Source organism: Prinia subflava, chromosome 17, assembly GCF_021018805.1.
Source record: "Prinia subflava isolate CZ2003 ecotype Zambia chromosome 17, Cam_Psub_1.2, whole genome shotgun sequence".
Taxonomy (NCBI): Eukaryota; Metazoa; Chordata; class Aves; order Passeriformes; family Cisticolidae; genus Prinia; species Prinia subflava.
This window is the reverse complement of record NC_086263.1, coordinates 14,900,831-14,925,369: the sequence shown is the minus strand read 5'-3', so window position 1 is coordinate 14,925,369 and position 24,539 is coordinate 14,900,831. Positions and strand designations below refer to the sequence as shown.

Here is a 24,539-nt window from a genome sequence, read left to right as displayed (position 1 = left end):
GAGAAAACTCTCCATGATCAGGGGGAAAAACTCTCCAGGGTCAGGGGGGAAAACTCTCCAGGTTCAGGGGGGAAAACTCTCCAGGTTCAGGGGGGAAAACTCTCCAGGTTCAGGGGGGAAAACTCTCCATGGTCAGGAGAGAAAATTCTCCAGGGTCAGGGGGGAAACTCTCCATGGTCAGGGGGAAAAACTCTCCAGGGTCAGGGGGAAAAACTCTCCATGGTCAGGGGGGAAAAACTCCAGGTTCAGGAGAGAAAACTCACCATGGTCAGGGGGAAAAACTCTCCAGGGTCAGGAGAGAAAACTCACCATAGTCAGGGGGAAAAACTCTCCAGGGTCAGGGGGAAAAACTCTCCAGGTTCAGGGGGGAAACTCTACAGGGTCAGGGGGGAAAAAATCTCAAGGTTCAGGGGGAAAATTCACCATGGTCAGGGGGGAAAAACTCTCCAGGTTCAGGGGGAAAACTCTCCAGGGTCAGGAGAGAAAACTCTCCAGGGTCAGGGGGAAAACTCACTTTTGGTGCTGTCACTTCCTTGCTTCTGCTCCTCCCTGCCTGGCAGCCTGGCTGCTGAAGCAGCAGAGCTGTGTCTGCTCCAGCATTGGGATGAGGCAGCTCCAGGGCTCCATTTCCTGCTCCAGAGGACACTTTTCCATTTTTAATGAGCTCTGTTCCTCTCCATTCTACCTGGAGCAGAGCTCAGCCCTCCTTCAGGACGGCTCCAGGCCCAAAGGGAAGCGCAGAGCTCCAGAAAAGGTTTTCCTCATCCATAAAAGATTAAATCGTTATCTACGGGATCCATAGGGCTGCTCTCGGGCATTAAAATTCAGCAGGGATCAATAATGGAGAAGTGTTTGCTTACAGGAAAAAAGCACTTCCCAGATTTTCTGTGCCAAGGGGAAGAAATCCAGGCTGGAAGGGGGTGACAAAGCACCGGCCCTAAATCTGTTCCCACTCCTGGGATTGGGGGATCTGGAGGAGACTCAGCCTGGCCCAGTCCAACACCAAAATAAAAATTCGTATCTCAAAAAAAAAACCCAAATCAAAAACCTGATACCTAAAAAAAAATCTCAACTCCATAAAACCACCCCCCCCCAAAAAAAACCCAACAAAAAACCAACAACAAAAAAAACAAACAAAAAAACCCACAACACCCAAAACCCCTCCCCCCAAAAAAACCCCAAAAAACAAAACAACAAAAAAATGAACAAAAAAAACCCACCAAAAAACAAAACAACAAAAAAATGAACAAAAAAACCCCACCAAAAAACAAAACAAAAAACCCCCCAAAAACCAAAAAAAAACCCCAAAAACCAAAAAGCACAAACAAAAAAAAAACCCACCAAAAATACCCAAAAAAACCCCAAACCCACAAAAAAAAAATCTCTCAAGTTCCTAAAAAACCCTACCCCCCCCCAAAACCCTCTCAACGTCCTAAAAAACCCCAACCACACAAAATCCTTCAGCTTCCTGAAAAACTCAACTCCCCCCAAAAAACCCCAATCCCCTCAAAATAAGCCCAAAGCAGAAAATCCCACAGGCAAAAAAACCCTGAAAGCCAAACAAAAAACCCCTCTAAAAAAACAGAACCAAAAAACCCCAATCCTCCAAAAAACGAGACCAAAACCTCCCCACCAAAAAAAAAAAAAATTAAAAAAAATACAAAACCCCCAAACCAAAACCAAACCAAAACCCAAAAATCCCACCCCAAGTAAACGACCAAAAAAACCACTCAAAATGTCAATGTAATAATGAAACTTGGACAGTTTTAATTAACAAGGTGTCACATTTCCATCCAGGTAGGATGGCAATTTCATAGGATATTTTTTGTAGGATACCAGAGCTGCAGAACCCCGCAGCCCCTGGAACTGTGCACACATTGGTCAGGTTGGTCACATATTAAGGTTTATTTTCCTGCCTGCCCAGGAGTGCAGAGAGGATCCCAGTGGGGCAGAGCCCAGACCAGGCTCCAAAGAGTTTTCACCTCCCCAGGTTGGAGTGAACTCCAAATTCTCCCCAGAATTAAGATTTGGGAAATGCACAGAAGCACCAGCAGCAATCTAAACGTTATTTTCAACAGAAAATAAAAGGCCAGCCTGAAATCTGGATTATTTCCAAATAAATTCAGCTCCTCACTGCCCCACACTGGGGTCGTTTGAAGAAAATAAAGCTCATTTTTCTCTTGGTTTAGAATGAAACCTAAAATCAGAGCTGTGCAAACAGCACTTGAACACCAACTGCTGCAGAGGGAGTTTTCAACTCCCCTTTTTCCTGGTTTGAGCTTTTCCCTCTCAGCAGTCGCCTCTTGCAAGGTTTGTGACCCAACAGGAGGAAAATTCTTTGCTGCTTCCAGCTCCATCCATGTTTCCCTGATTTTATCAGCTTCTGGAAACAATTCCAACCTGCTGCTGCCTCTTCCAACAACTCCTTAATATGTGGAATGCAAGAAACTCCCAAAACGTGGCTCTGTTCCCCCTCAGAGCCAGGAAAGTCAGTCCTTGGCTGACTGTTCCTGGAGGTAACAACCAAAGCAAACCCAAGGAACTCTTCAGGAAGAGCTTGCTCGGATGAAAAACCAACTGGAAAATATTCCCGAGGATTTGGTCCAAATTAGAGCTTCTCAAAAGCACTGACAAACTTGGAAACTTCGTGGTAAACTGTGGTGCCAAAGGGGAGCTGCCTCAACCCCTGGGAAGAAACAAAACACAATTGATTACCTTCAAGATTTTTTTTTAATATGGAATGATACATTTGAATATTTAATTGATAAGAGGTATCATTGATCTGCTTTGCTGTTAAATCCTACAAATATTGGGATACTCACGGACTCCTGGAAAAAGGAGCAGAGCTGCTTTGCCCAGGGACATCTGAAACACAGAGAAATTCCCACTCACTCCCTCCCAGCTGGCCACGGCTGCAGCCATTCTGGGCTTTGCATGATTCAAAACCCACAGAAATTCAACAATTCCCAGCTCCTAGCCACGGTGATTTCTGATTTGCAGGAAAAGGACTGGGGGTGAATGCTGGGATTTGCAAGGTGGCTCTGGGGAAGCTCCCAGTGGGACAATCCCAGGGTTTGAGGGCCCTGGGGCAGTCCCCAGTCCCACAGGGGGACAGTCCCAGGGCAGTCCCCAGTCCCACAAGGGGACAGTCCCAGGGCAGTCCCCAGTCCCACAAGGGGACAGTCCCAGGGCTGTCCCCAGTCCCACAAGGGGACAGTCCCAGGGCTGTCCCCATCACTCACAAGGGGACAGTCCCAGGGCTGTCTCCAATCCCAAGGGGACAGTCCCAGGGCTGTCCCCAGTCCCACAAGGGGACAGTCCCAGGGCTGTCCCCAGTCCCACAAGGGGACAGTCCCAGGGCTGTCCCCAGTCCCAAGGGGACAGTCCCAGGGCAGTCCCCAGTCCCAGGGCTGTCCCCAGTCCCAAGGGGACAGTCCCAGGGCAGTCCCCAGTCCCACAAGGGGACAGTCCCAGGGCAGTTCCCAGTCCCACAGGGGGACAGTTCCAGGGCAGTCCCCAATCCCAAGGGGACAGTCCCAGGGCTGTCCCCAGTCCCACAAGGGGACAGTCGCAGGGCTGTCCCCTCACTCACACGTGCAGGCTCTCGATGATCGTGCTGAGGCTGAAGAGCCCCACTGACTGCATCCCCTTGTGCCTGCAGGTCAGGAAGAGGCACAGGAACTCCCCCACGTACTGGGGGCCAAGGTTCTGCCACCTGGACAGCAAGAGCAGAAGGATGAGGCACTGCCAGCTAACCCTGGGGAGAAGGAGCCCATTCCCAAATGGAATCTTGTCCCAACCCACACCAGGAGATCCTCCCAGCCCTGCTGGAAGCCCAGGGGGCTCTCCAGGGATAAGGGAAGCAGCTGCCCCCTCTTTCCAGCAAATCTCTGCTCCCCAAAACCACGATGAAGGAGCTCCCACAGCCCCAGCCGTGCATTCCCCAGCTCTGCCCCCCTGAGCCAGCCCAGGCTGTCCCCAGGAGCTCAGGATCTCCCTCTGCTGCCCTGCAGGGCACTCACACGCTCAGCACCGTGGCCTTGTCCCGCCTCAGATCCCTCAGGAGCAGGTTGGCAGTGCCACACAGGATGTGCTCCTCACACAAGAGCTGGTCCAGCAACAGCCTCAGAGCCCAGAAGTTTTTCTAAGAGACAAAATATGATCTGTGATGTAACCTCAGTGCCAACCATTCCTTAAAATAAAAATAATAATAAAAAGAATAAAGATCAAAGTCAAGTTAAACGTGGCTAAAACCTCGAGCATGGCGGTTTCATCACCACAGGGATTTGAAACATTCTTTGTTTTCATCTCTTAGAACAGGGATCAGTTTGTAGGACTCACCCCAAAAGCCAGGACTATCTCTAAGAAGGAGTTCAAGTGGGGAAGGTCACAACAAAGCATCTGCTGCACTGCTTGCACTGCCAGGACGAGAGAAGCCTCGTGGTGCAGCTGCACAAGAGACAGCAACAAGGAAAGACATGGATTGAGCAGCCCCTTTCCCTTCATTCATCCACTCAAACCAGCACTGAGTTATTCCAGTTCAGCCACAGAGCCTGGAGGTCACACAACAAACCCACAAGAACCTTATCAAGAGTTAAAACCAGGGGAATGGAGCAGGGATTTTATTTATCAAAGTGCTCACAGAAACGTGAATCTCACACAGCAGCAGAAATAGGGAATTAAAGGGGAAAAATCCAGCTCAGAAGCCACTTTTTTGGAGAAAAAACTAGAATTTCCTCCAAAAAAGTAAAAAAGAATAAGGCAGCTCCTTAGATGACTGCATTGAATGTGGAATGTTTTTCCTGCTACCTTCAAACAAGTTCCACATACTTGAAACCCTTAATTTAAAAGAAATTCAGAACTTCTGGGCCATTCTGAGTTTTGAGACAGGCAGTGAGAAGCCCCAGGGTCCTGTTTGAGTCAAACCCTTGGAGAAGTTCAGACACAGTTACTCCCAGCCCTCCTCCTTTATAAATCCATAAATTTGGACAGGGATAAAGATTTCTCTTGGACTGAAGAGGTGCAGAGCAGAAGAGACCCTCAGTTCTCTATTTTCATGTCTGCTCCAGAGTTAGACTGTGCTGATCTTAAACTGATCACCTCCAAAAAATCTTCCAGGTCCCCCTTAAAAGCTTTTCTTAATAATCCACATTTTTCACTGCTGGGGAGAAATCCCTTTGTTGTCATCACTCACCTGACCAGTGAAAACAGCAGATGGTAAAGAGACATTAACTCCAGACTTGAGATCCTCCAGAAAGTTGCCACTGGTGGCCAGCACATTCTGCAAGGGGACAGTGAGGGACAAGGATGGCAGATCCTCCCCAGACAAACCCCAAACCTTGCCAGAAGTGGGATTTTAATGAGCTTTTCAGTGATTTTGTCAGCACTTCTGCAGAGGATGGTGCCTGTTCCACATCACACTCACAGACAGTTGAGGTTCTACAGCAGCAACCAAATTCTATCACAAACTCTTCATTTTTTGTAGGGCTGAGATGGAAAAATCACCTCATGCCAAGCCCTGCCACGGGCAGGGACACCTCCCACTGTCCCAGGGTGCTCCAAGCCCTGTCCAGCCTGGCCTGGGACACTTCCAGGGGTCCAGGGGCAGCCACAGCTGCTCTGGGTACCTGTGCCAGGGCCTGCCCACCCTCCCAGCCAGGAATTCCTGCCCAATCTCCCATCCAGCCCTGCCCTCTGGCACTGGAAGCCATTCCCTTGTCCAGCCCTTTCTGATCTGATCCATCTCACCACAAACAGACCCAGATCCAGTCCCAGCACTGAGCTGGGAGCAGGATGAGCCCATTTCCAGCTGCCCTGAGCATTCCTGAATCCCCACAGCCTGCAGGGTCACCCCTGGCACAGGAGCACAGCACGAGGCACTGCAAGTTAACCCTGGCACTTGGGAGAGGGAGCCCAGTCCCACATCCAATGGAACCTTGTCCAAACCCAGGCCAGGAGATCCTCCCAGCCCTGTTTGGTACCTCTTGGAAGCCCAGGGGGGGCTCCTCCAGGGATAAGGGGAGCAGCTCTCCTCTCTTTTCCGGCAAATCGCTGCTCCCCAGGACCATGATGAAGGAACTCCAACATTTGACCTAAAAAAACAACACAACGTTTGTGTTACAAAGTGAAATCTGTTCAGAGGGGTAAATTATTCAGAGAAGAATCTCAAGGACTGGGAGCAGGAGAGAAGAGGGAACTTTGGCCTCACTCACGTTCCTGTAGAGTGCCTCGCTGCTGTAGAGCAGTTTGAGTGCCTGCTTAATTAGCACATTGTTCCTCAGGGGAGAGCCTGCAGGGATGGAAATAAAAAGAATCACACCCAGACCTACACAGGGATGGAAATGAAAAGAATCCCACAGGTAACTGCACAGCAGGAACACAAGCAGGATATCCACTTAGTCACAGACCTGCTTCCACAGAGCCAACAAGCGTTTACAGCTGTCTCACACAGGTTTGGTGGTGGAATGGACAAACACCAGCACAAAACACAGCTCTGGGGAGCTGCAAAGAGCTGCACACAACCCAGACTGAGGCAGGCGATCCCAAAGGAGTGTTTGGTGTGGACATCACACCACACTGAGGGATCTCACACTGCCAAGAATTCTGCCAGCAGGGAGCAACTCCCCAATAAATCTCATGGCAGGGGACACCCTGAGAAGCAGCAAAGCCCAGGAGAGATGATGACAATTACCAGAGGCTGAGCTAATGATTCTGATGATGAAACATTTCCCATCAGGAGGTTTTCTCCTCAAGGTCATGGCTGAGACACAAAGCCAAGTCCCCCACTGGCAGTGGCAATGCTGGGAGGGAAGGAAGGGCTTGGGATTTTCTTTGAATACTTTCTCTTACTCTGCTTTCAGAGCTCAGAGCTCACAAAATGAGTGTTCTGAGCAAAGTGAAATGAATAAATCCGTGGTCCAGCACAAAGTCATCCTTCCTCCCTGCTCTTTCCATGGTTTGGTGTGGAAAGAACCTCAAAGCCCATCCAGTTCCAACCCAATTTTATAATCAGGTGAGTTACTAACAAGTTGTCTTTTTTAATCATATGGGAAACTACACACCACCTTCCACTATCCCAGGTTGCTCCAAGCCCTGTCCAACCCAGCCTGGGACACTTCCAGGGATCCAGGGGCCTCCCCACCCTCACCCAGCTCCCAGCTGGGCTCAGGATGTCGCTCATGAATGCAAATGAAGAGCTGGGATGAAGTTTTCAGTGGAAGGAAGGAGGGAAGAAAGAAATGCCACTTGCCAGCTGAAACCCAGGGCCCTGTCTCCAGCATGTCATTCCCCGAGGGGACGCAGCCTGTCCTGAAGATCTTGAGGTAGATGTTGAACTGGCAGGGCGTGACCCTGCAGGCGGAGCAGCAGGCCAGGCTGTTCACGGGCAGCAGCAGCGCCTGCGCCGCGTCCAGGAAATGGCCGATCTTGCACAGGTAGAACGGGATCAGGTCCCGCAGGTCCCGCAGCCTGCAGAGGGAATGGGATTGGGGATTGTGAGGGTGAGGATTTGGAGGGGCTGTGGGGAGGAATGGGGATTGGGGTTTGTGAGGATGAGGATTTGGAGGGGCTGTGGGGAGGAATGGGGATTGGGGATTGGGGTTTGTGAGGATGAGGATTTGGAGGGGCTGTGGGGAGGAATGGGGTTTGGGGTTTGTTAGGATGAGGATTTGGAGGGGCTGTGGGCAGGTGTGGTTGTGCTGGGCTGCTTCAGAGGGGAGGAATGAGAGGGGAAAGGGGAGGAAAAGAGAAGGGGGAAAAGGGGAGGAAAGAGAGGGTGAAAAAAGGGGAAAAAAGAAGGGAAAAAAGAAGGGAAGAAAAGGGGGAAAAAGAAGGGAAGAAAAGGGGGAAAAAGAAGGGAAGAAAAGGGGGAAAAAGAAGGGAAGAAAAGGGGGAAAAAGAAGGGAAGAAAAGGGGGAAAAAGAAGGGAAGAAAAGGGGGAAAAAGAAGGGAAGAAAAGGGGGAAAAAGAAGGGAAGAAAAGGGGGAAAAAGAAGGGAAGAAAAGGGGGAAAAAGAAGGGAAGAAAAGGGGGAAAAAGAAGGGAAGAAAAGGGGGAAAAAGAAGGGAAGAAAAGGGGGAAAAAGAAGGGCAGAAAAGGGGGAAAAAGAAGGGCAGAAAAGGGGGGAAAAGGGAGGAAAAAGAGGGGAAAGCAGGGAGGAAAAAGCCCATTACCTTCGGTTTTCATTGCATTTCACAGCTCTCAGGTACCGAACAACTTCCTTATACCTGGGGAGAAAACCAGAGGGTGAGAAGGAAGGGAAGGAAGTGCAGAACAGGACAAATCTTCCCTACACTGGAAGAAGCAAACCAGGAGAGCTTCCCACACAAGAGACATTGCACAGCAGGACAGAAATACAGCTGGAAATAAATTCCTAGAGGTCATTCCCAGATTATCTCAACTCTGGCAAAATAAAGGCAGAGGTTGCCTTGCAGCTGAACTCTTTAAGTGGACTGGATTCTTTGTATATTGGATTTTCTGGAGTAAAAGACCCAGAACAGACTTTTCTGGCTGCCTTCCACTTGTCAGCCTTTGAAGAAGAGCAATTGCTTGAAAAATCAACACGCAAAACCTGTAGGGTTTATGGAGACACAGAAATGAGCCTTTCCAGGAATCTTTTTTTGGTCCTGAGGCATTCAAAGGGCTTTGAGAAACTTCAAAAAGCTCCTGGCATGGTTAAGAAGAAAAAAAATCTAAAAAAAAAAAAATCTTTGTTTTGTGTTTCCTGATTATACCAAAGCACAGAGGTTTGGAGCAGCCAAAATGTAAGAACTGAGTCCCCCAAATGAAAAAGCCAAACCAATCTCACTTCTTTTTCTCCAGCAGTTTCTCCACTCGAGCCTCCACAACAGGGAATGCTTCCCACAGGAGCATTTTCCTTCCTTTCTGTCTCCTCTGCCCAGTGATGTTCTGGCCTTTTAAAACCGTGGTCAGCAGCACGTGGCTCCAGGGCAAAACATTCAAGCTGGAAAGATAAAAATACAGAGATTTTTAACTGTGTTCTGCTGTGTATCATTAATTATCTCCTTTAAAGATTGTGAAGTTTGATTAATGAAGCATTTTGGGGTTTAGAGCTCAGTTCTGGGGAAAAGGAAATAAAACTTTAGGGAGAACAGTTCAGTCATGGCTTCAAACAACAAACAGGGAAAGCAGCAAATACTGAAATATTCCCCTAAAATGTTCCCACTTTTATTATCAGGGGAAGAACATTCCACAGGCAGCTGGATCCAAATGAACTCACCTGTTTGAGAAGGAATAGCAGTGACAGGGCAGGGGGATGGACTGAAAAAACTCAATAAACTTCCCATACAGAAATTTTGGGAAGTCACACAACACCAGCATCCTCTGGAGTCGGGTTGTGATCCTGTGATTTGCAAAGAAAAACAATTCAAAAAGGGGATTTTATAATGAGGTGAGTTCCTAACAAGTTGTCTTTTTCAATCATATGGGAAACTACACAAGTTTGATTTTTTTTTTTTTTGTTTGGATCTGTATTTGAATTTCTGCTATAAGTTTTGTAGTGAATGATGAAATTATTACTACGCTGTTATTTTTAAAATCAAGGTTCTGTGAGGTTTAAGCTTTAAAACAAAGATCTCCAAGGAATGTGTACAGCAAACACTTCAAACTGAGCTGGACCTGAGCTCCTGCACCTTCCTGCCACTGGAACCATTTGTGTATTAATTGATAAGTGGAGATAAAAAAGAAGAGTTCACTCTTTAAAGTTTTGGCAGGGAGGTAAAGACAAACTCTTCCCTTTTTTGCTCCAAGTAGCAAACAAAAAAACCCCAAAACCCACACATCAAGAATAGCAATTTAAAATGAAAACTGCTGAAGGATTTAGGTTGTACCTGTCATTAGTTCCAGAGCAGGTGAAAATATAGAACTGGGTTGGAAAGAATTTAATTCTTCACTCATCAGCCTTCTGTGGCAGGTGAATTTGGGGGGAAAGGTGAAGGATGGAGCTAAAATGGGAATGAATGAAGCCAGGGGAGCTGGGTGTCCTCATTCCCCAGCCCCTGGGGAGCTTTTCTGTGCCCCATCCCAGAGGAATCCTGCCAGGCTGCTGCTGTGACCTCTCCTGCCACTGTTTACTCCTCGCTGCAACAACCACAGCCTGCTCTGGCCTCCCACGTGCCTCTGAACAGAGATTTGTCACCTGGGAGGCGTTTTAAAGGCAGCAAGGACACCAATCTCACCTTTGGAACAGAAATGGGACAGCAATCCTCAGGGAAGCAGTGTGGCCAAGGTTCTGACAGCTCCTAAGCCTGGAAAAAACCAGCACTAATTAATGCCTGGCTCCCTTTCCTGCCTTTTCCCCTTCTCTGCACTCAGCTGTTGAGGAAAACACTTTTTAAGGAAAAATCTTGGAAGCTGACAAGCTGATAAAAATTCCTGCTAAGACTGAAACAAGTGTTGAAGTGCAAAACACAGTGCAGAGTTCCCAGGTAAGGAATGCAGCCTGCTCACTCCTTACCTGGCTCACTCCTCTGCAGGAGCTGCAGGGGAGCTGCTGTTCCAAACCAGCCCAGACAGCATTTCCTTCTCTTTTACCAATTTAAACCCCAAAATGCTCAGTTTCACAAAACAAAGCTCTTTGTGCTGTTGAAAAGTGTTTTGCTGAGTTGCTAAGTGTAACTGAGAAGTTCTAAGTTAGGTTAAAAGTTGTTAATCGTTATTTCCCTTAAAATGTTCAGATTAAGTTTTAAGATAAGCTTAAGTTAGATCTAAGTGCTGTTTCTTGTTGAATTGTTGAGCTTGAGGCACAATTTAAAGTACTGTTAAGTGGGAGGGCTGTTGAGCTTTTAAGGCCGAGTTCTTTTTTATCTTTGCTGTTCCTTTGTCCCACGCTCCCCTCGGTGGTTCTCGGTTCGTTTCCTTTCCTGAATGCCTGGATTTCATTCGGGTTTGTTGTTGCTTGTTCTCCTTTGTTGTGTCTAAGCTCTCCTGTAAGCACTGGAGCAAATCTTCCAGCCAACTTTGTTGTTTCATATTAAACGTGCCTTTCCCTTGGCAGGGATTTTTTAAGTCATCTCAAACCCTCACTCCTGCTTAACTTTCCCCTCTCACGCCCAAGCTCTTCTTTTCCCCCAAACCCCACTCCTCCCTCAGTGTGCTCATCTCCCTCTTGCTGTGCTGCTGGGCTGGGATCTTTAATTTCCTTACCCCTAATAAAGAAACCCCCAGGATTCCCTCAGTAACTCCCCTGGAGGAAAGGAGGAAGATCCCCCCTCTCTTACAGGTACTTACAGAGCCGGGTCTTTGTGCAGGGCAATCTGTTTCGCTGCTCCCAGCAGCATGACAGCAGCAGCTTTGGGGCTTTCCTGCTCTGCCTGATTTAAAAATCTTGTTACCAGCTCGAAAATATCAGAATACCTGAGAAAATCAAGCGGCCTGTAAGAACAAGGGTCTGCAATCGGGGACCTCCTAAACAAGTGCTAACTGTGGCCATCCCACAGCTTGAGAGCAATCGAGAGCCCTGGGGTATTCTGAAGGTTTGTTTTACCAGTGAAATTCATTCCAAGAAAGAAATAGTAAAAACCACAGAATCCCAGCATGGTTTGGGTTGGAGGGAATCTTAAATTCCAACCCCAACACCTTCCACCATCCCAGGCTGCTCCAAACCCTGTCCAACCTGACCTAGGACACTCCCAGGGATGCTGGGGCAGCCACAGCTTCTCTGGGAATCTGGGCCAGGGCTCTCCACCCTCCCAGGGGAGGATTCCTTCCCCAATATCCCACCTAAAGCCTCCCCAAAGCCCAGTGTTCACTTCCCCAGGTTATAATAACCAGAGAGCATCAGGTGTCCTGCACAGCACAGGAGATTTACTGACACACTGAAGAGGGGTTTCAAACTACACCCAAGTGCAATTTATCTTGCTGACCAAATAAGTGCTCTCAAGTTTATTTTTGCTGTCTCAGGTGCCACAATTCTGATTATAACTCACTAAACAAGTCAAAGCTGCCCTGACAAACCCGACTCTGTTGTCACTTACTTGTACACCACCTCCATGTGCTGTGAGCTGCAGGCATTGCACTGCCCAGGGGGCAACTTTTGTTCACAGCAGCATTCGTGGCCGGGGGGACACACCCTTTCTCCTCCCAGGTATTTGTTATAGGCCACAGCAAGATCCTTGATGAATTTTTCTAAGAGATCGCCTAAGAGACAAGACAAAACAAACAAAAAAAAGAGCACAAAGAGGTTTTTTTCTAAATCAAAAGAGAAAGTTTCCCATGTGAAATTATTTAGGGGGGAAAAAAGTTCCTCATATGAAATGATTTAGGAAATTGTTTGCATCCATCAGAAAAGCTTTGTGGTTGACAGGGGAAATTTAGATGGGATATTGGGAAGGAATATTTCCCTAGGAGGGTGTGCCCTGGCACAGGGTGCCCAGAGAAGCTGTGGCTACCCTGGAAGGGTCCAAGGCCAGGCTTGGAGCACCCTGGGAGAGTGGGAGGTGTCCCTGCCCATGGGAAGGGGCTGGAATGAGATGATCTTCCAGCTCCACTCCACCCCAAACCACTCTGGGATTCGCCCAGATGGAGAAAAGCAGGAATCTGCATTTGCAAACCCATCCCTGGTCCAAGCATGGAAAAAAAAAAAGCAGGCACAGCGATTTGCTCCTTAAGAACTCCCCAAGGATTGGTGTGGAGCAGCAAAGCTGTTCCTCAGGGCAGGGCAGGGCTGGGCAGGTCCCTGGAGCAGAGCACCCACCCCCGTGCCGCAGCTCCGTGTCCAGCTCCAGCAGCTCCAGGTTGAAGGAGGCCAAGACTCCAGCCAGGGCAAAGCTCCTCTGTGTCTTCCAGAAGTTGCTTTTGTTGTGGGCATTGCAGTGGCACAGGGAAGGGACTGTCCAGAGCTGGCACTGTGTCAGAAAAGAGAAAAACAAAAAAGGGAGAGGTTGTTGGATTTTTGAGGGGTTACAACTCCTTTCATCCTTCTTGCACCTACATTTTTGATATGGCAACCAATACAAAAATGCCCCTTATTGATTACCTGTCACTCCTGAGCCCTTCAAAGAGACCCTCAGGGCTGGCACCTCCCCACTGCAATCTAGGAACAGAGCCCTGCCTTTGCATGTTCACCACAGCTTTGCTGACAGCTCAGAGTCTTGTGGAATTCACCCAAGGTCCAGGCAGATAAACCACCCCCACGCAATTCCCTCCGCTCCTGACTCCAGTGAGGACAGTCTAAAAAGCTGACATTTCTCTAATTCATTAAAAATGTCTGATTTAGTAATCTCATTTTATGAAATGCACTGTGTGCCCAAAGCAAACAGGACATACAATATAAATAAATGTTTACTCCAACAACTGCCCGTTCTAGAAATAAACCCCACCAGAACCACACTTTTAGCAGTTATGTTAATCAAATCTCCTGTATTATTCTCTTAGAGCCCTTAACTCTTTCCTGGGAGGATAGAATTACTGATTCCTAATCTATCCCATTTCTTTGCCAGCTTTGATACAGGTACCTTGTTATTGTGCACTGCTTTATGTACCCTGCTGTACTTCTTTGTTTCACCCTGTGTAATAAATAACTGTTAAAAGCCCTTTCTCCATTCCCTCCTGTCTATTCAATAAACAATAACTCATTTTAAAAATACTAGACCTGACCTGCTGTCCTTAAGATCTTGTGAGCCAAAATGATTTAGGCACAGAGCTGCTGCCAAAAACCCGAGCCTGAGGCAGGGCTTGGCTGAAGCTCTCCCCTGATCCACAATTTTGCCTCCTGCAGGCTGTGCCCTGCCCTTACCTCGGCAGCCACCTTGTCACAGATGTAGCAGTAGCACTGGTCACAAATATCTGCGTTTTTCCCAAGGGGGAAGCAAATATCACTCTCTGTTCTCCTGCAAGGGTGAAAACCAGGAGGTTATTCAGGAAAATCCCATCCTCACCCAGCTGTGCTGCTGCTTCCAGCTGCTGCAAGGCTAAATGTGGCCAGTGGGAGCCCAGAGGGGGTTGCCCACCCTGCACATACTCGAAGGGGTGCGTGGTGCAGTCGTGTCTGGCGTGAGGCATCACGTTGGCTTGCTTACAGTAGGTAACCACCAAATCCTCATCCACCACCTCCTCTGATCTCTTCTCTTCCAGGGGGGATTTCTCTGCAGGAAAGAGAGCAGGAGGTGTGAATCAGTGTAAAGGCAGCTACAGCCTCCTTAGAGATCACTGACATTTACTTTTTGAACACTTTAAAGTGTATTTTTTGGGATCTCAGAGAATGGCACACAAAACTTCCATGAACTATCAAACCAGAGGATATGAAACCAAAAAGGACCCAGCTGACATTGAAATGGCTCAGTGTGAGCTCAATTTGAAGCATTCTAAAACTCACAGCAGCATCCTTTAAAGTGGTGCCATCAAAGATATCCCTACAAACTGAGGATTTCCTCCTGCTTTATTCATTTGTGCAGCACAGGGCCAGATTTTAAGCATAACACGGAATTAATTCAGGTTTTTTTCTTCCAGCAGCAGCAGCAAGGGAACAGCTTGCTGTTACAGCCTCTCACCTTGTGGCTCTACAAACACGACAGAGCTCCCTTGGGTGCTCTCCCCGTCATCGTCGTCATCATCATCCTCTGGGCACTGCACCTCCTCCTCCTCATCACCATCATCATCCTCTGGGCATTGCACCTCCCCCTCCTCCTCCTCATCCTCTGGGCATTGCACCTGCTCCTCCTCCTCCTCATCACTGATCAGGATTACGTTCTCCTCCTCCTCCACATCGTTTCGCGGTGACCACATGGTCACAAACTTCCAAAGTGGAATGACCTGGCAGCCATCAGGGTAACACTGACTTTCCATTGGCACTTTTTAGGTGTTTTCCTCAACAAGGGAAGAAAAAGATTCCTCTGAGACCTGAATTCTTCTTCTCTGTTGGGTAAATTACACTAAAGTTAGAGATGTTTCATCCTCAGTGCACTCAGCAGCTCAAAACCCTCTGGAGCTTCCATGTAGAGCTCAGAGAACCCTGAAAACAAGGAGAGGAAAAAAGAAGGAAAAAATTTAAAATATGAGATGAGCTGTTCTTCTGGTGGGTTTGGTTGGACTGGCTGTGGAATGAGGGCAAGGGGAATGAGTTCCCACTGACAGGGCAGGGTTGGAGGGGATTTGGGGACAAATCCTTTCCCGGGAGGGTGGGGAGATCCTGGCATGGGCTCCCAGAGAAGCTGTGGCTGTTCCCAGATCCCTGGAAGTGTCCAAGGCCAGCCTGGATGTGCCCTGGAGCATCCTGATGTAGTTGAAAGTGTCCCTGCCCATGGCAAGTGGTGGGACTGGACTGTTAGAAATGATGCAACTTTAAATTTGGGACCAATGAACAGGAATTGCTTTAGGTTTTGCGTGTATAAATCTGCAAGATGTCTAGTAAAAGGTATCTGCATATGGAATATTTTCCATGGCCAGAATAAAGTAAAGCCTGACTCTCTACCATGATGTAGTGCTGGAGGGTTTTTTTTTCCTCCTTCCCGAATTTTGCTGACAGGACGAGCTTTAAAAATCCTCCCATCCCAAACCATTCCAGAATTCCACGATAACATCTCCTATTAGCAACAATTCACGGTGTGCCTTAACCCAGGCACACCAGGAACACCCAGCACCATATCCCTACTCCTCTCGCCCTTCCCAAAATCAAACATCCCCCACCTCATCCCCTTCCTCGGACTCAAACATCCCCCACCTCACCCCTTTCCCTAAAATCAAACATCCCCCATCTCACCCCTTTCCCTAAACTCAAACATTCCCCATCTCACCCCTTTCTCTAAAATCAAACATCCCCCATCTCACCCCTTTCCCTAAAATCAAACATCTCCCATCTCACCCCTTTCTCTAAAATCAAACATTCCCCACCTGACCCCTTTCTCTAAACTCAAACCTCTCCCATCTCACTCTTTTCTCTAAACTCAAACCTTTCCCACCTGACCCCTCCCCAGAACCGCAGCATGTGACGCTGTTACAGCACATGGGACGGAAAGTCTGAGGACCGATTCCGAGGGAATTTTTCACTAATACTAACCAGTTAAAGAACATCTAGGAAGGATTTTAACTTACGCAATAGTTGCCCATGACAGGGGGTTGAGACTGGATGGCCCTTTCTATCCCTTCCTTTAATATCCCTTCCTTTAATTTCGCATTCCTTCCCCCGACACCCCCGGCCCGCCTCACACGCCCCAACCGCCCCCTCCCAGCGGCCCCGCACGCCACCCTCCCGCTGAGGGGCTCCCCGTGCGCACTCAGCCCTTCCAGCCGTGCCGTTTCCCCCGCGATTCCCGGCGTTTTCCCCTGAATTCCCGGCGCTATTCCCGGCGCTCGCTGTCCCGCAGCTCCCGGTGTTTTCCCGCTCCCGCCGCCCGCCACTCTTTGAAGGCCCGAGCGCTTCCGGGACAGCGACCCCGGCCGGGCCCGCGCGGCGCCTCCGCCCTCACAGCGCCCGCCATGTTTGGTGAGGGCAGGGGCTGCGGGTGCCAGGGCTGAAATTAAACCGGTTCAATAAAAAACGGTGAATAAACTCCCGATTCTCCATCAAATCGGTGTCCGCGCAGCGCCCTGAGGGTGCTGTCCCTGTGTGTCTGTGTCCGTCAGGGTGGTCCCAGCGGGTGCCCCCGTCCGAGCTGTGTGGGAAATGCCCCTGGGACAGGCCAGTGGCCACCGAGATGGAGCCAAAATGGTCACAAAATGGACACTCAGTCACGAGGTCTCACACTTTTGTAAGTTTTGGGCCATTTGAATATTGGGGTTTAATTGTTCAATTCCAGCTTCAGTTTATGCAGTCCCATCCTTCTTGTTTTCCTCCCTTCAGCTCATCCTTGTTTGTGCTTTGGGGCTGAAAGTTGTCCTTGGTGTGCAGCAGGAGAAGGATTTGTTTTGTGTCCCTGCTGTGTGCAGAGCTGAGTGAGCCTGAGTGTGACATTAGAACTGCACCCCTGGGCAGTGCAGAGCCTGAAATAGAGAAAAAATGAAACTTAAGGCATCAACACTAGATGGTACCAGAGTTCCACATAGGCTCGGCCAGGACTCGACATCAAAAAATGGGAATTCTGGACCACGCAAGGCTGGAGACGGGAAGCTGCGATGTCTTAATGTGCTGCTGGCACAGGGAATCGAGTTTTTGAAGGGAAAAAAACCAACGGGACCTGTGAATAAAATAAAGATATTTTCTGGTGTTCAGGGCAACAAGTGCAATGTGTCTGTGGTTGGAATCATTGAGCAAAGTGATGATGTTAAAGCAGCTGGGAGGGAAAGTTTGAGGACTGATTCTGAGGGAATTTTTTCACTAATAAGAATCAGTTAGAGGAAATCTAGGAAGGATTTTTACTTAAGCAGAAGTTGCCCATGGCAGGGCATTGAAACTGGATGGTCTTTAATGTCCCTTCCAACCCAAACCATTCTGTGTCCTGATACTTTTAATTCCTGATATCCTTCAGATTAGGTACTATTTAGACAGCACTCAGAATATGATCACCTTTTCCTTCAAGCCTGAAATATTCATGCATTAAAAAAAAAAAATCCCATTTCCTGCAAATGAATATTTATTCCGTGAATAATCTTTAATATCTTTGTGGCTTTCAACACGTTTGGGCAAAATGTTTCAAGTTTCTGTGCTTACAGTGACAAAATCTAAACCTGACACCTAAATAGGTGGCCTGATTTCAGCTGTGTGGGGCATTTTCTAGAGACAGAATTTCCTCCCTGTTGCTGCCTGCTTAGCACAACAGCATTTTAACAACCTTGAGTAACTCAACATAGCAATTTGGGAGATGAAATGAAGTATGGAGATAGCAGGGAGAAATAATAACAGCAGAACTGGTGCTTGGCCAGAGGTATTTTTCTCTAAAACTCTGCTCTCATGCAGAAATTCCTGATTCTCTGCCCATGGCAGGGGGTTGGACCTGGGTGAGTTTTTAGGTCCCTTCCAACCCAAACCATCCTGTGATTCCAGGGTTCTGTGAAGTCCTGGGAGATGAGCTTATGGCTAAATATGGTCAGGACTGGAGCGCTGTGCCTTGTCCAGGACACAGCGACATCAGTGGTTCCTCTTTCCAGATGAAGAGTTGGCGGCTGGGCTTATTTTTAGTGGTGTGGGTGTAAAATATTGAATTTCGCATCGCCTGAGCTCGGTCTGCTCTGCCCTGGTGGGGTTTGTGCCCAGATCCAGCCAGGCTCGAGGTCTGGGACTGACATCATGGAATCAGAGAATCTTGGAATGGTTTGGAGTGGAAGGGACCTTAAAGCTCATCCAGTTCCAATCCCAACAATTCCTTCTGCTATCCCAGGCTGCTCTAAGTCCTGTCCAGCCGGGGATCCAGAGGCAGCCACAGCTTCTCTGGGAATTCCATCCCAGCCCCTTCCCACCCTCCCAGGGAAGTGCCACAAACATCCCAAAACACGGCTGGAAATGCAAAGAGGTTTATTTATTTGACAGGTGATTCCCATGCCCTGCTTGCAGGAGACTGCAGGTGTTGGGACATCACCTGGAGACCTCAGCTCCCTGGGAATGAGGGCCAGAGGAGTGGGATTCTACTCACAGCTCCTGCAGTCGAAGGGAATTTCTCTCTGACCACAACAGCAAACAGACCATTAAAACATCTGTTCAAAACCCTTTCCATGTCCCATTTACATTCGCTGCTGCTCCATTCTGCTGCAAAGTTTGTACCTGGTGAAAGCTTTGGGATAGATCAATGGACTGGAAAGGGCTCTGAGGACTGAAACCTCCAATCCCACCTGGGCAGGTGCTAATCCAGCAGCTGAGCCCACCCGAGCTGACTGCTGTCACACCTCTTGGGAGTGCTTGGCCCCACAAATGATGTTCAGAGCTGGAAATGGAAGAGAAATTCATAGAACTGAGCTTTTTAGGAAAGAGTTGTGGGGTTTTCAAGCTTTCTGCATGGGGTTGTGAGGGCACGTCCCCCCTTTTCACTTTGGAGAGCCCCTGAGTGCTTTGCTGTGTGGGACCAGCTCAGGTTTCAGGAGGAAACAGCATTTGGGTGATTCTAATGTGTCTGTGAGGGAAGGGCAGGCCCTGTTTGTACCCTGGTGTGGCTGAGATGGGGGGAAACCAGCCCAGGTGTCCAAAAAAATCCTGGATTCAGGAGAAGGGCTTGGGATAAGAACGTGCCTCACTGTGCGGGAGGGAAATGGGAGCAGAGCAGGGAAAATGGGTGAAGCTCAGGGCCTGCAGTAGGAGTCTGTTCCATCTAAATTAGAAACAAGCTCATGCTTGAACCCTGATTTTATGAGAGAGCCCCAGTTTAGTTTGGTTTAAAAGTCCTGAGGCACAAATCCATTGAAAATCAGGCTCTGCCCCTTCCAGCACTGACAGGGCTAACACAGATTTTAGTGCTTGGAAGAAAACGTTTCATTCAGCTCTTTCCCCCTGTAATTTCTTTCCTCTCCCAAGACCACATAAAGCAGAAACAAGATGCTATGAGCAGGATGGTTCTCTGGGTAGTTCAGAACACATGAAATGCTCTTTTTTGTTTGGCTTTTCAGCAGGACAGCAGCCAGGCCAGGGCAGGAGGATCACGCGGAGCCACCGGCGCTGATCCCCGAGCCAGGCTGTGTCCCGGGAATGAGGAGTGGAGATGCTCCTGCCCCGGCACGGCGGCGGCCAAGAGCTCTCGATTTAAGAACCAGATGAGTCTGAACCTCGTTGGAATTCCTTCAAAAATCTGCCAGCACTCTCCTCCCCGCCGAAAACCGGATAAATCCCCTTCATATTGCCGGCTCTGAGCGAGGCCCTGAAATATTATCAGTGCTCTTTGACACCCTACCTGCCCCTCGTCCCACCTGGCTTTCCACAAAATGCATTTCCTCTGCTTTCAGGGAAAAAAAAGTCGGATTCATTCAAGCCCTGACACTCCTCCAGCACTTGGGTGATCAAGTCTCCTCCGGTTTATATTTGATATTTTAATAGGGTTTCCTTTTGGCCCTTTAATGAGTTTTTATTCCCCTCTGTGCATCAGACGCTTCAGTCTGACCGACAGTTTTACTCACCCCATGTGGAGGAATATGAACAGCCAGGACAACCTTTTCTTCCTGTGGCAAGCTTTGCTCTGCCAACATTTTTCTTCAGCTCGCAGTCGGGGGGATGTGTCCTGACCCTTTCCTCCCCATCCTCCAGCCTGGGAGCTGGGATGTTCCCGCCAGTGCTGAGACAGGAACAAACCCAGCCGTGCTGTCCACGCTCTCAGCTCTGCTGCGAGGAAGGAGGGAGAAAAAGAGGGAGAAAGATATTCAAAATCAAAGCAAATGTGAGGTTTGTCTCGTCTGAGCAGCTGAGTTTTGTTACTTCAGCCTCAGCCCAGGCGTGGGGGACAATTTATTACAGGGTGCAGTGAGTGGCAAAGGCTGGGGCTGTCCTTTGCCTGTGGAGAGCTCCATTCAGAGAAATACGGAATCACTGAAGGGTTTGGGTTGGAAGGGACCTTAAAAACCATCCCACTGCACCCTCAACACCTTCCACTGTCCCAGGCTGCTCCAAGCCCTGTCCAGCCTGGCCTTGGACACTTCCAGGGATCCAGGGGCAGCCACAGCTTCCCTGGGCACCCTGTGCCAGGGCCTGCCCGCCCTCCCAGGGAGGAATTAATTTCAACTATCCCACCTAAACCACCTCTTTTCAGTTTCCCCCTTGTCCTGGCACCAGAGAAGTTATTTCTGATGTACCCTAAACTGAGCATGGAGACAGAGCAGATCTCATCCTGCAGGGCAGGAGGTGCTCAGTGTCCTGCTGGAGTTTCCCTGCTGGGAAAAGCTCCCTGATGATTCCACCTGGGAATGGGGCACTCCCCACACCCTGTCCCGAGCAGGAGGTGCCAGATCCCCTTTTCCCCCAGGGATGGCAGCAGTCACTGATGCCACAGAGGGGGTTGGTGCAGGACACCCGGCTGGAGCTCCAAAGGATCCCACAGCCCACAATAAATCAGTGCCAGTGCAGGGCCCAGATCCTGCTGGACAAAGGGCACAGGGGGGGATGTGGAATGGGAGGGAGGGGAAGGAGAGGGGGAAAGGCAGAGCCACCCAAGGAACTGAGACCCCACATGGGCAGGCAGTGTCTGCTCCAAGTGATCCCGGGGTGCTGGAGTTCTCCTGCACAGAAATTCATGGAAAAATTGAAATAAAGCAGATTTTGGGGTAGAAAAGATTGACATGAAAATCTGTGAACCCTTTTTTGGGGTGTTTTGTTCTGCATTTTAGGAATTCTCAAGGTGCCTTCTACTGTCTGCAGGCACAGGGGTCCCAGCAGTGCCTTGTGCTTAATTCCACAGATCCAACAGAATTACAGAGTTTAAAACCATCTCTCATTGAAGGTTCCACATTAAACTTGGGCTTGGTTTTTGATGTTGCAGGAGGCTGATGCTCATCTGCTGAGAATTAGGAGGTTATTATTCTATAATCCAAATTGCCTCTTATCCATAGGCAGAAAATGACAGGAATATTTAAAGCCATTGCCCAGATTACAAACTTGGTGGCGGAGCTCTGCACCCAGTAGTATCTTGCATTTGATAGCTGCCAATAATTTCAGTCAACTGTTTAACATCTGGCATTGCTATTTAATGTCTGGCTTAAGCTGTAACCCTTTTTTCCCCCCTGCTTTTAGAAGAGCTTTTCCTGCTTTGAGAGAATTTTGATTACCAAAGCCTTGCCCGGGACAGATTTATCCTGTGATTTAACATTTTCTGATGGAGTCTCATTTTGAATCAGTTGAATAATTGGCAGTGACTTTGGTATTAAACTGATTCATGATGTACATGCAGGCCCTTCAGTAATTGAACATTATTGTCTTTATAATTGAAGCCCCTTTTTGACCATTAAAAGCTATTGGAAACAGTCTGGTGATCTGCTTTAATTAAAAATAAAGTGCAGAGGATTGGGAATGAGTGGGGCTGAGACACTTTGTGGCTCTGTGCAGCTCCAAGATGGCCTGAGGAGTCCAAAACCAGGTTGGATGTGCCTTGGAGCAACCTTGGGTAGATTTAGATGGGATATTGGGAAGGAATTCCTCCCTGGGAGGCTGGGGAGGCTCTGGAATAGAATTCCCAGAGAAGCTCCATGGGATCCCTGGGAGTGTCCAAGGCCAGGCTGGATGGTGCTTGGAGCACCCTGGGATGGTGGAGGGTGTTGGGATTGGAACTGGATGAGCTTTAAAATTCCCTTCCACCCCAAACCACCCCAGGATTCTCTGATTAAACAGGTTTTTTTTTTTCTGCTTCTTTTGTGAGCTCTTAACTCAGTTGGGATCTGTTAAAAAACCTGCGGAGCGCACGAGAGGAATCAACAACTCTGAGCACCATGAGGTGCTCTGGGTAAAAACCAAACACAAATGGCCCAAATCCCTCTCTTTTGGGACCAACACAGCTGCCGTGACTGGATCTTGGTGTTCCTGGTGAGCTGACCCCGGGGAGAGCCCTGGGATGAGCGTCCATCCCAGGAATCCCACCGGGGGAGGCTGGCGGGTCCTCGGCTCCCCGAATTCCGAGGTGTCCTTTTCACACTGCAGCCCTGGCCGGCCTCTGGCAGGGCTCTGATCTAACAGGTTTTGCATAGCTGCTAGACATCTTCCTAATAGCATCCCCTGGGAATTCTAAATTTCACTCACAGCCTCTAAATTTTCATTAAGAGCAGTCACACACGGAGAATGATGGATTAGATTTTATTGTTGGAAAATCTCCAGATAAAATTAAAGTGCTTCTTTCTTTTCTGAAACCTTTACCTTTCCCCTGTGGTGCCCTATAAATAAGGTATCAAATAATGTTTATCCTTTTGAATTCTGCCATCTTACATGTTTCATGCTTACTCCTGACCACTTTCCTGCCTCTGAAGAGATGTCACTCCTCAGTTAAATCCCGGGAGCAGACAGCTACCTCATGGATTTCATTGTGGAGCAGCCTGACTGTGTCCCAGAGCCTTCACTTAAACCCAGTATTTATAAATACACCGTTGTCTCCTTCCCTTTCCTGGAAGCCCTTCTTTGATTTCCTTCCTCTTTCCATCAAATCCCCTCTGTCCTTTCTTTTATCCCGACTTCTCCAGCCTCTCTGTGTCCATCTAATCCTGCAGACAGATGAGGCAGGGCCTCGGGGTATGCCGGGATCTGAGGCACTTCCAAACCCTGATAAGTGGGATCCGCTCCCGCTGCCCCTGGCCAGCAGATTTTTATAGCAGATGTTGTTTTTCCCTCAGTGAAATTTAAAAAAGAAAAAAAAAACCCAACCCACTATTATTTTAGGACTGTAATAGTTTGGAGATGCTTTTAGTCTTCCCTTGAAAAAGCCAGAGCCCTGCAGGCAGTTGGTAGGAAGTGTCCAAGAACCAGGAATGCTGCCGTGATTCATACTGGTGTCAGCTCGGTTAAATTAAATTCCACAGGGATTTATCCAGCCAGGCCTCCAAACAAGTTTTAGACAGCATCTCCCACCCCCAAACCTCGCACTTCACAGCATCTTAAATTAATCCAGAGAAAGGCCGGGGCTGGCCCGAGACAAAGCCTCAGCCAAGAGAGGAGGCTCCCAACCAGAGGGAAGGAAGGGTTCCTGCTCCCCACCACCGGCCCAGGGAGTCACAGCCTTCCCCAGGGGAGGGAGAAAAGCAGGACTGCAGCTCTTTAACACAAACCATCCCTGGCCATGGGGCTCCCCATGGCTCAAATCGGGTCACTTACCCCAAAGGATGTCCCTTGGCAGGGCTGTCCCCAGCCCGGGAGGCTCTGGTTGCCCCTTGGGCACTGCCGGTGGGTCCTGGGCTTGTGCAGATTCCCAGGGGAGGGAATTTTCCTCAGAGCACTTTCCAGCCCTTCTGAACCTCTCCTGCTGCTGCTTCCCTGTGGCACAGGCTGCTCTCAAGGTTCATTCCCACCATTCCGGGACATTTTCCTGTGATTTAGATATTAAAGAGGCAGATATTCCACACTACCACAGAGCCAAGCCAAATCCCCGTCTCAAAGTTCCCCCAGCCTGCCTGGATCAGCCAGGACCCAGCTTCCCTTCTGCACAGGGACGGTGGAAAGATTTCCAAGAGGAATAACTCCCCCTTCTCCTTATAATGCCTCTCCCCAGGAGCATGTGAGCCAGTTCCACAGGTGACTGTGGGCGGTCAAACTCATCAAAATCTTAAGAATTTGGGCAGTTTGCACCAGCTGGGCACCAGGCCCTTGGATTTCCCCCCAGTTTTGATTATCCACCCCTGACCCAAGGGCTGCTTCCCAGAGCAAGGACTCCAGGAAGAGCCCACGAGCACCCGTGACCATCATCTCTCTGTTTTCCTTTGTAAAAAAATATTCCCAGAGCTCCTCGTGCACTGGTGGAAAAATCACCCACCAGAGACCAAACAGAGCAGGATCCCAGCCTGATCCTCTCTGCTGCATCTCCATGTCCTCCAAAGGACGCCGCAAAGGGAGGAAAACTCCCTGGATTTACTGGCCACTTTAATGGCTTTGTCTGTGCCACGTTCTGCAGGCGCCAAGAAAACCCTTGGTGCTTCCAGAGACGAGGGGCAGGGATGAGCCCAGGAAAGGAGGCAAAAGCTGAAAGGGGAGGGAACCTTGTAAAT

At 49.0% G+C, this 24,539-nt stretch overlaps 1 protein-coding gene across 2 annotated transcripts; it reads right to left on the bottom strand.

The window, feature by feature from the left end:
• Positions 1–1,744: 1,744 nt before the first annotated feature.
• On the bottom strand, positions 1,745–14,801 carry LOC134559322 (uncharacterized). Of its 2 annotated transcripts, XM_063413969.1 has the most exons (20): positions 14,667–14,801; positions 14,507–14,630; positions 13,978–14,101; positions 13,753–13,846; positions 12,712–12,862; positions 11,993–12,155; positions 11,247–11,372; positions 10,196–10,264; positions 9,238–9,360; positions 8,806–8,961; positions 8,171–8,224; positions 7,250–7,467; positions 6,213–6,289; positions 5,982–6,092; positions 5,195–5,281; positions 4,342–4,449; positions 4,023–4,144; positions 3,593–3,715; positions 2,823–2,865; positions 1,745–2,686 (listed from the first exon to the last, which is right to left on the bottom strand). In XM_063413969.1, exons 1-20 carry the CDS (start codon positions 14,799–14,801, stop codon positions 2,609–2,611), a joined length of 2,286 nt encoding a protein of 761 aa, XP_063270039.1. In that variant the 3' UTR covers positions 1,745–2,608. The 2 variants fall into 2 exon arrangements, with proteins under 2 accessions (XP_063270039.1, XP_063270038.1); XM_063413968.1 differs by having other exon boundaries at positions 14,507–14,801.
• Positions 14,802–24,539: the final 9,738 nt, after the last annotated feature.